Source organism: Propithecus coquereli, unplaced genomic scaffold (assembly GCF_000956105.1).
Source record: "Propithecus coquereli isolate 6110/MARCELLA unplaced genomic scaffold, Pcoq_1.0 Scaffold41, whole genome shotgun sequence".
Classification (NCBI taxonomy): Eukaryota; Metazoa; Chordata; class Mammalia; order Primates; family Indriidae; genus Propithecus; species Propithecus coquereli.
Window position 1 is genome coordinate 3408536 of NW_012149841.1, and position 10479 is coordinate 3419014.

The 10479-nt window shown below is 38.2% G+C and overlaps 1 protein-coding gene across 1 annotated transcript in view; it reads left to right on the forward strand.

Moving 5' to 3' along the window:
• Nucleotides 1-6639, forward strand: part of LAPTM4A (lysosomal protein transmembrane 4 alpha) — a 14614-nt gene extending 7975 nt beyond the window's left edge. The window contains exons 3-7 of the mRNA XM_012653087.1: nucleotides 1967-2043; nucleotides 2142-2264; nucleotides 4396-4491; nucleotides 4981-5079; nucleotides 6048-6639. Of these exons, the coding sequence (XP_012508541.1) occupies nucleotides 1967-2043; nucleotides 2142-2264; nucleotides 4396-4491; nucleotides 4981-5079; nucleotides 6048-6122 (470 nt within the window). The 3' untranslated portion in view covers nucleotides 6123-6639. The remainder of the gene's footprint in view (nucleotides 1-1966; nucleotides 2044-2141; nucleotides 2265-4395; nucleotides 4492-4980; nucleotides 5080-6047) is intronic.
• Nucleotides 6640-10479: the final 3840 nt, after the last annotated feature.

Below are 10479 nucleotides of genomic sequence, written 5' to 3' on the forward strand. Positions count from 1 at the left end.
GAACTCCTGAGCTCAAACGATCCGCCCAACTTGGCCTCCCAGAGTGCTAGGATTATAGGTGTGAGCCACAGCGCCTGGCCCCTTTTTCATATTTTCAAAATGTTACTTTAAAGATGTAAAAATTTTAATTAACCTGCTACTATCAGCATATTCCCGTGTCATGTTTCTAAAATCGAGGTCTGGAAAAAAGATTGATGGTTATTGAGATTCTTGCAAGTCTATTAAGCTGGCTCCTGCGGCTAGAGCTGTAGAGATGAAATCATGAGTTACTGCGTATTGCATGAGTATTTTAAGTGTTGTAAGAAAATCAGATGTAGTCATTATTACATTTGTATTGATTATAATTGTACCAAAGCCCTTACTCATGAGAGAATATAAAAATACGTAGTTCTTACTCACATAGTAGTTTGTGTTTCTTTGGAAGTTAAAATTAATAAACACAGACCCAATTAATTTCTCATCATTGGCCTGATAACCAATTTTAAATAATGAGATTTGTGATTAGGTATTTTAAATCATTTAAACAGGATATAGTAGTTAGTATATGTGAAATACTTGTGCAACATATACAAGCCGTTTTTCAAATACGGACTTAACTTTATTTACACTCACTTTGGGAATGCATAAACACCAGGGGGACCCCTAGAGGAGGTTCTTCAACGTAGTGGTGGGTGGAAACCTGAGGTTTCTATGTGCGCATCTAGCCCTTATCTTTTGTTTTATTGATGTCATTCCAGACATGGATTTCCAATCTGCCACCCCTTTTTTCCTTCTCTTTTGCTGTTGTTTATTGCTCCAGTGGAAGACCTTGAACTTCACTTTATTGTTTTAATACTTTTAAGAAATCAAAATAAGCATGCAGTCTTCCATATACAGAATCTTAAAAGCTAACTATTTGAATTACAAATTTTGCTTTCAAGTTTGACAGTACCTATCCTGTTTAATTTCATATTTTATTTATAACTGAATTATTCTAAGTAGCATTTTGCATGCTGCAGCAAATAAAGAAGGCTGTTCTTACTAAGTTTAGTGCCAAATACTGATGTTTATACAGCTCAGTGATGAGATTATATGTACATTTACCCAATAGTGTAAATATTCAGCAGTTACTCTAATCGTTCATCACGATTGTGCCCTCAGTTTCTTTATCTACCCAGAGTCACAGAATCAACTATAGATTTGTGCTAAGAAACTCAACAAGTCAAGTGTGGTTTAGTATTATTTGAGATTACTTGGATGTTTTTTGAAAGAATTAGTGAACATGGATTAATGGAGAGTTGGAACAACCGAGAAAGAGGAACAAAAAAGAAAGTAGACCTGTGTGTGGCAGAGAAGTCAAGGTGAAGGAAGCAATGAGTTTTAATGTTTGGGATGTTAGGGTGGGGAAGAGGGGATAAATGGAGAACTTTGAATTTCAGGTTGTATTTTATCTAAAGCAAGAGGTGGCATCTATAGCATTCTGAGTTTAATACATCTGTCTTTTAAGCAAATACCAGCCTTCCATTCCACTTGAATCCTAGTCATCTCACAAGACCCAACTTGTGTCAGCCATTTTGTTTGTATTTTTTCCTGCATCGCCAGGCAAAGCTAATTGTGCCTCTGTTGTGACACGCAACACAGTGGATTATAATTACCTGTTTGCACATCTTCAGACTCTTGAACTCCTAAGGGCACAGGGACCTGTCTCTCTAGCAGAGTGCATGGTTCATGTGTCATCCTAAACAAATGTCATTGGATTGTTGTAGCAATTTAACAAATAAGAGCTTTGCACGCATTTCTTAAGGTTTATTATTTAATGCTGAAACTTAGGTATTTTTTTTCCCTCTTGACCTTAGATCTTTTCATGGCCAATTTTGAAAATATTTAAATATTTTTAAGCTAGCTTTAAAACATTTTCTTTTGTTGTAAAGAGTTTTGTTCTTTTCGTTGTGTAAGTAGCTTAATTAGATTTTTGTTTTTGTTTTAGATAATGCCTGTGTTCTTTTTGCCGTCTCTGTTCTTATGTTTATAATCAGTTCAATGCTGGTATATGGAGCAATTTCTGTAAGTATCCTATATTTTCAACTTTTTGAATTTGACCATTACTTGAGCGGTACTTAATTTCAGATAGTGATATAATGTTGTGGTTGTTTTTTCTACAGTATCAAGTGGGTTGGCTGATTCCATTCTTCTGTTACCGGCTTTTTGACTTCGTTCTCAGTTGCCTGGTTGCTATCAGTTCTCTCACTTACTTGCCAAGAATCAAAGAATATCTGGATCAATTAGTAAGTGTGTGTGCATTAATTAAACTTTTTTCATTTTAAGTAAAACATTGAAGTTCCAAGTCAGCCTTAGGTACTATTTTTAATGACTCCACTTGCTTTTTAAAGTGTCTTAAAGTAATTATATCTGCTCTTTCAACTACTGTGTCAGAACCTAAAGATGAATATCACGAAACTACTAGCTTAGTTTTTGTTTTTCAGTATAGCACAGGCATAATAATTTGACTGTATTTGGCACTCATTAAATGATTAGCTTTTTATCTTTACAGACATCCGTGGCTAATATTTGAGTGCCTGCTCTGTCTTTAGCCCTATGCTAGGCACTATTGATGAGTGGTATAGAAAGATAACTTGCCTGTCTTTAGGGAGCAAACAATATATTTGGGGAGTCAGGATGTATGAAGACGTCTGTGATAACACACTTGAGCTGTCAACATGGGAGTAGTAAATAAGGAACTTAGATGGATGCCATATAACGGAGGGGTCAGGGAACGCTCTGGGCTGAAGTGGCCAAGGAGGGCTTCCTGTAGGTGGTCTGGAAGGAGGTGTGGGGTCCCGATAGGTGAAAGCTGCAAGGGCCATCCTTCGTTCGTTTCCAAAATACTGTCTTTTAGAACTTTTCTCTTTACTTCCACATATCCTGCCTAGGTTGTTTTGCACACCACCAAATTTATTGTTCATTCACTCAAAACATGTTGGTTACTCTTATGTTCAGGGCACTCTGGTAGGTCATAGGGATATGTCAGTGGAACTCACTTTCTGGCAAAGGAGTCAGAAAATTGACAGAAATGCAATCGTGGTCTACTATGGGAGTGCACATCACATGGGTACTGGACCTGGGCTGGGAAGTGAGGTTTGAATTATACTTAGGAGTTTGAATAGGAATTAAGAGAGGGAAACTGCGGGAAACAGCATTCCAGGTAAGAGAGTGACCTGGAGATAGGGAGAGGCATGGTACAGTCAGGGAACTAACAGATAGCCGTGGTGGCAGGCACACAGGGAGAGCCTGTTGGCTGGGGCAGCGATGGTTCGAAGCTTCTTAAGCACTGCTTTCCACTCATGTCATTTCTGGCTGAAAAATCACAAGTGCTTCCCTGCCTTCTGAATGAAATCCCTATCATAGCGTACTCCCATGGGCTGGTCCCATTCTATGTGTGTCCTTTTGTTTGCAGACGAAGACTCCAAGACAGTCTTTTTCTGAGGAGACACTTGGTTAGGATTTGGGGAGTGAGTGGTGCGTGGGGAGTTCTTCTTTCTTTTTTTCTATTGTTTTGGTCTTTCTGTTTGCGCTGCTTTTTTTATGAAAATATAATTATTTAGGCCTTTGTGTTGACATTTCCATTAAAAACAGATACAAGCTAAAAAAAACAATTAGATGAGCTTTATAGAAAAGAACATCAAAATGAATTTACTATTCCTTTTACAGACCCCATTATTTTCTTCCCTCTGTTTTATTCACTTAGTTTCTCAGATTGGAAGGTACTTCCCGTGCTGGCCAGCTTTTAAATCGTAAATTTTTCTTTTATAATGCTCTTCTTCCTGAACTTACTCATTGCCTTGTACACAGTCGGGGCTGAATAAATATTTAAATGAATACAGCTGATCCTTCTCAGTAGAACAGGGTATGTCTACGCTAAACCTCATCATCTTGCCTGGCTTTATAACGAGTGCCTTCTTTTTGCCCCTGTCTGGTAAGAGTTGACACCAGTGATTGGCTTTTAGAAAAGTAATTTTCCCAATGTAGGACTAAATGGCCTGTAGGGCTTAGATCTCAGCACCTCCTGAGTTAACTGACTCAGTGACCCAGGGACAAATCTGGGGTCCCATATAGGAGATAGTGTTTTTCCAAAGGCCGGAAATATGGAAAATAGTGAAAAGTAAAGAGAAAATGAGCTCAGTTTAGACTCTTAGGATTATTGTGGGTTTTCAAACAAGTATATTTTAAGTGATTATAGCGTGTATTAATAGTGATAGTGATGAGGCTTAAAAGCACTTTGAATTCTGTTTATGCATTTTTATTAGAATATCACTTCTGACTTTGGTGCCCTTTGTTTGTATTCTTAAAATGCTCTCTAGGTTATTACTAAGTGCAAATGCGGTGGCTGAGTTGTAAATGTGTGTGTTTTTTTAATAGCCTGATTTTCCCTACAAAGATGACCTCCTGGCATTGGACTCCAGCTGCCTCCTGTTCATTGTTCTTGTGTTCTTTGCCATATTCATCATTTTTAAGGTATGTTGCTGACTAAATCTTTAGGGGCTAGTGAGACTGACACTGTCTATAAATCTCAATAGACTGAGGACTTTTGGTGACAGTATTTATTCTGGTACAGCAGTGGAGACAGCGTCTAGAGAATGTCCTTGGTCTTGTTTCCAGGGATTGGTTGGAAGTGTCAGGATCCTTCCATAAGCGTAGGGAACATCTTTATGTTTTTGAAAGTGGTTCATGATTTGTATTGAAATCTGTTTTAATTCCCAAGGTTCAGAAACCCAGAAGAATTGAAACCCCAACTCTGATTTCTCTGTAAAATGTTGGTGATAAAATTTGTGACATTTAAATGAGAGCAGGTAGGAAAAGGGCCTGGACTGTTAGGTCTACTTACACAGAGTCAGTTCCCTTCTCCACAGAGGAGATGTGGGAACGCTCTGTAAGTCACTGCATTTTAGAGCAGTCTGTCTGTTGAGTTTCTGGCAGGTGTAAATTTTGTTTTTATTCTTTCAGGCTTATCTGATTAACTGTGTTTGGAACTGCTATAAATACATCAACAACAGAAATGTGCCGGAGATTGCTGTGTACCCTGCCTTTGAAGCACCTCCTCAGGTTAGCTACTGTTTAATCCAGTAAGATGTTGCTAGCCGTTACTGGTTGTTCCAAGAGAAGAACCTGGAGCTTGACTTTATCTTCTGTGCTGTAACTGTGGTTTGGGACATGAACAGCTTAAATCCACAGGATTCAGCATTTCCTAGTGGGAATCCTGAATACGTGAGGCTATAGACACTGTGCACTGCTTCATCTCATCCAGCTGGCTGTTAGGTTTATTAGTGGTCCTCACGAGGGTTGTGTCTGTGGGGGAGATAAGACAGAAAACAGCCATGCTAGCTCATGTAGCTTCTGGGGCTTCGGGGTGGTGGAGGGGAAGTACCATTGACTGAAACTTGTGATGTTTTCACAAAACATCCATATGATCCAAAGGGGGAGCTGATCTGTCTGGGGGAGATGAATGCAGGCAGTGGGTTCTGTGAGTCTCTTGCCTCCTGGAGCCCGCTAATTGTTGCTGCAGGCTAGAGTGGCACTCCACTGCATTGGCGTGCCTGTTACCCTAGAGGCACATGATACAAGTTCATGACTACAAGCAGATTCAGATGAAATTCAGGATCCAGCATCTCATTGGAGGCTTCCTATAGCATGGTTTAGTGGGACCCCCTTAACCCAGATCCTTATCCCCTGAGGTGTAATTGGCACTAGTACTTTATCAGTCACGCTGGAATGATGGGACAGCAGTGGCATATACTGCCTGTCAGAGAATCCTTGTAGCCTCAGGGTCAGCCCAGAAGCAGAATTCTGCCTGCCTGTTGCCCTCCCAGCCAGCCATCTCATCCACCTCTAGCAATCTTGGTAAAATTCCAGGTTATTCAGGCATCTACTCTCAGGAACTTTTTAGCTAACAGTTTATTTGGCTCTTCTTTATAGATTTGTATGTGCCTATTTAGGGCATAAAATCTGAAATTTGAATGATTCCCAAAAGGATTTTAAAGGAAAATTAAGTCTAATACTTTTTCTTTCTTTAGTATGTTTTGCCAACCTACGAAATGGCCGTGAAGATGCCTGAAAAAGAACCACCGCCTCCTTATCTACCTGCCTGAAGAAATTCTGCCTTTGACAATAAATCCTATACCAGCTTTTTGTCTTGTTTATTTTGCGGAATGCTGCAGTACAGGGCTCTTCAAACTTGTTTGATATAAAATACCTTGTCTTTTGTTTAAGCATTCATTTTCAAACACTAAGGAGCTTTTTGGACATCTATTAAATCTTTTTTGTTGTTTTATATTTTATTAGTTTTTGAAGACAATCTAGGTTAAGTGACAGCGAAGCACCATTGTTTGCCTTTAATTGGGGGGTGGGAAGGGAAAAGAGGGTATTCTCCACATGTTTTCTTTTTTAACTTTGCACTTTCTTTATATAATAGTTTGCCCTGGATACTTCCAGGAAGAATGAATTAAATGTTCAGGGTGAGTGAGTTCATATAAGATCTGAAGTTTTCAACTATGTAAACAGGAAAAATTTATGACATTTTGACTTGACTGTGGACAATAATGGTTGCATGTTTCTAATGTGTATGTTTCCATCTTTGTGGTAAAACGCTTTAATAAATCCCTTAAACAGTAAACTGTTGTCATTTTTCTGTTACTTCTTTTTTTTTTAAGGTAAAGCCTAATGTTTTCTGTTATAGTATATTCAGACTGCCAGGGTTTTTTGTTAACTTTAAGAATACAGTCACCCCTCCATATCCATGTGTTCTGCATCCATGGATTCAACCGTGAATTGAACATATTCAGGAAAAAAAAACTGGATGGTTACGTCTATACTGAACATTTACAGACTTTTTTTCCTCATTATTAATATTCCCTAAACAGTACCTAGTACTATTTACATGGCATTTACATTGTGTTAGATATTATAAGTAATCTAGAGATGATTCAAAGTATATGGGAGGATATGTGTAAGCTCTCTACACCATTTTATATAAGTGACTTGAGTTTCCCCCACAGAACAAGAAGATGACTGTACAATGCTAGACTTTTAATTAGAAATCATTTCTTTAATTCAGTAATTCAGAATTATTTAAAGTTATGGTGAATATATTAATATATCAGAAATTAATATGGATGATTTGATAGAAAAATTACATGATTAGTGTAGCAAGCTATGTTTACGTGTTGTGATTATTTGGTTAGGCACTGAACTCATCAAGAATAATTCAAATTCGGCCGGGTGCGGTGGCTCAAGCCTGTAATCCTAGCTCTCTGGGAGGCCGAGGCGGGTGGATCGTTTGAGCTCAGGAGTTTGAGACCAGCCTGAGCAAGAGCGAGATCCCATCTCTACTAAAAAAATAGAAATTATCTAGACAACTAAAAATATATAGAAAAAATTAGCCGGGCATGGTGGCGCATGCCTGTAGTCCCAGCTACTCGGGAGGCTGAGGCAGGAGGATCGCTTGAGCCCAGGAGTTTGAGGTTGCTGTGAGCTAGGCTAACACCATGGCACTCACTCTAGCCAGGGCAACAGAGTGAGACTCTGTCTCAAAATAAATAAATAATTCAAATTAAAATGCATCAATTGACTTCAAGAGGGGAACCAAATAAGTTTAGAGATCTAGTGCATAAGTCTAGAGATCTAATGTACAGCATAGGTCTATAGTTAATATTATATACTGAAAATTTACTAAGGAGATTTTAATTGCTCTTACCAAAAAAAAGTATGGAAGGTGATGGGTAGGTTAATTTGCTTAACTGTATTAATGATTTCCCTGTGGATATGTATGTCAAAACAGCATGTTGTACACCTTAAATGTGTACAATTTTAAAAGAGGGGGAACCAAAAAGAAAGCAGAAGCAAACTGCAGTTTTATAGGCACAACAGTTTAAATTTTGTCTTGAAAATATTCCACCTTGCATCTTGCTAAGAATGTAGCAATGTTGGCTTTGTACACACCATGTGGGCACATGAGTATACTTTACACATCTTTCAAAGGAAGAGCAGAATTGTTTGGCTGTGAACTCACTTTCGTAAACACATAACCACCACCACCTCTGAATGAAAAAGTGTAAGCTTTATGTTTAGAAAAGGAGTGTAATATCTGGGATTATACTTCCAATGGTGGAAGATGTTTTACTGATCTATATTTTTAGAACATTTCAGAATCAAGGATGACTTCTGTGGGCTAGGTCTCACTTTGCTCCTTTATAAAAACCAAAAAGGAAGTTTCCTAATCCATCAGGTTTTGTTTGTTATTGCTTTAATTCTATGTTGAACCATGCTGAACAATATTTAGATATTAACCAAGCTACTATTAGCCCTTCGCTACTGGTGTGATTTTGTGAAATGTTTGAACACAGGACCCTAACCTGGCGGGGCTCAAAGGAGTTTGCCCACACCCACGGACAAGCTCATAGGCCCTATGCTTGGCCGTGAGGGCCTCTAATCACTACTTCATTTGAAGCAGGTTTGTCTTTTGGAAAAGGACACAAGTCATAGACTTAAAATAGAGCAGTCACAATGTGTTAATCATTTCCCCCAAGGAAGGGGAAAAGTTTATGACTGTTAGGGGGTCATCTTTTCAGTAGAGGAAAATTGTTTTCAGGACAGTTAATATCCTATAAAATATGCCAAAATATTTGCCTTAAAGAGTTAATTTTTCCCTCTGCTAGTGCTAGAGAAAAACTTTAGTAGATTACTTTGTATATTTGAATCTCAAATCAGAGACATTGAAAGATAAGCATTTAAATGTTCGGCCTTGTTTTTAAAATACAAAGCAACTTCACCTTTGAGTGAGTAGCTCATAAATTTCACCATTCTGACTGCTGAATTATGACATTCCCTCTGCATCCCCACAAAAATGTCTCATGAGATATTGATGCCCTCTTAAGTCGCACAGTCTTGTGACCCTTTCTAATTTCTGTTTTGGCTTTTAGCTTTCAACATTGCTGACTACCCAACCTTAAAACTCACTCTTCTCTACAGATTCAATGCAATTTCTATCAAAATCCCAGTGGCATTTTCTTTTAGCAGAAATAGAAAAAATCCTAAAATTTATATAGAACTATAAAAGACTTTGAATAGCCAAATCAATCTTGAGAATAAAGAGGCATCACACTTCCTGATTTCAGTATGTATTACGAAGCTACAGGAACAAAACAGTATGGTACTGGTGTAAAGACAGACATACAGACCAATCGAACAGAGAGCCCAGAAGTAAATCCACGCATCTGTGATCAACTGATCTTTGACAAGGGTGCCAAAACTACGCCGTGTGGAAATGATAGTCGCTTCAACAAATTGTATTGGGAAAGCTGTATAACCACATGCAAAAGTGTGAAATTGGACCCTTAACACTTCACTCAATTACTTAAACATAAGACCTGAAGCTTCAAAGCTCCCAGAAGAAAACAGGAGAAAAGCTTCATGACATTGGTCTTGGCAGTGATTCTCTGGATATGACAACCAAAGCACTGGCAACAACAAAAAAAAGTGAGATTGCATCAAACTAAAATGCTGCATAGTAAAGGAGACAACACAGTAAACAGGCGACCTACTGGCTGGGTGTGGTGGTGCGCACCAGTAGTCCTAGCTGTTCAGGAGGCTGGTCTGGGAGGATGGATTGAGCCCAGGAGTTTGTATACAGCCTGGGCAACATAGCAAGACCTTGTCTCTTGAAAAAAAAAAAAAAAGGCAACCTAGAGAATAGACGAAAATATTTGCAAACCACGTATCTAAGGGGTTGATCTTCAATATATGTAAGGAACTCCTACAGCTCAATAGCAAAAAAACTAATACCCAATTAAGAAATGGGCTAGGCTTGGGCTTGGATAAACATTTCTCCAGAGAAGACATACAAATGGCCAAGAGGTACATGAAAAAATGTTCAACGTCACTAGTCATCAGGGAAGTGCAAATCAAAATCACAATGAGATATCACGTTACAACCTGCAAAGATGGTTATTAAAAAAGAAACCTGGTGAGGATGTGGACAAGTTGGAATGCTTGCACACTGTTGGTGGGAATACAAAACGATGCAGCCCCTATGCACAATAGTTTAGAAGTTCCTCAAAAAAATTAAAGATGGAACTGGCACGTGATTCAGCAATCCCATTTCTGGGTATTTATGTAAAAGAATTGAAATCAAGATTCCAAAGAGGTATTAGCATTCCCATGTTCATTACAGCATTATTTACAATAGCCAAGATGTGGAAATAATCTAAATGTCCATTAATAAAGAAAATGTGGTACAGCAGTTCCCCCTTAACCATGGGAGATAGAGCCCCAATAAATGCCTGAACTTTAGTAGTATGGAACCCTATATATACTGTTTTTTCCTATGCATACATGTCTATGATAAAGTTTAATGTATACATTAGGTACAGTGAAATATTAATAAATAGAACAATTATAACAATACACTGTAATAAAAGTTATGTCAATATGGTCTCTCTCAAAGTATCT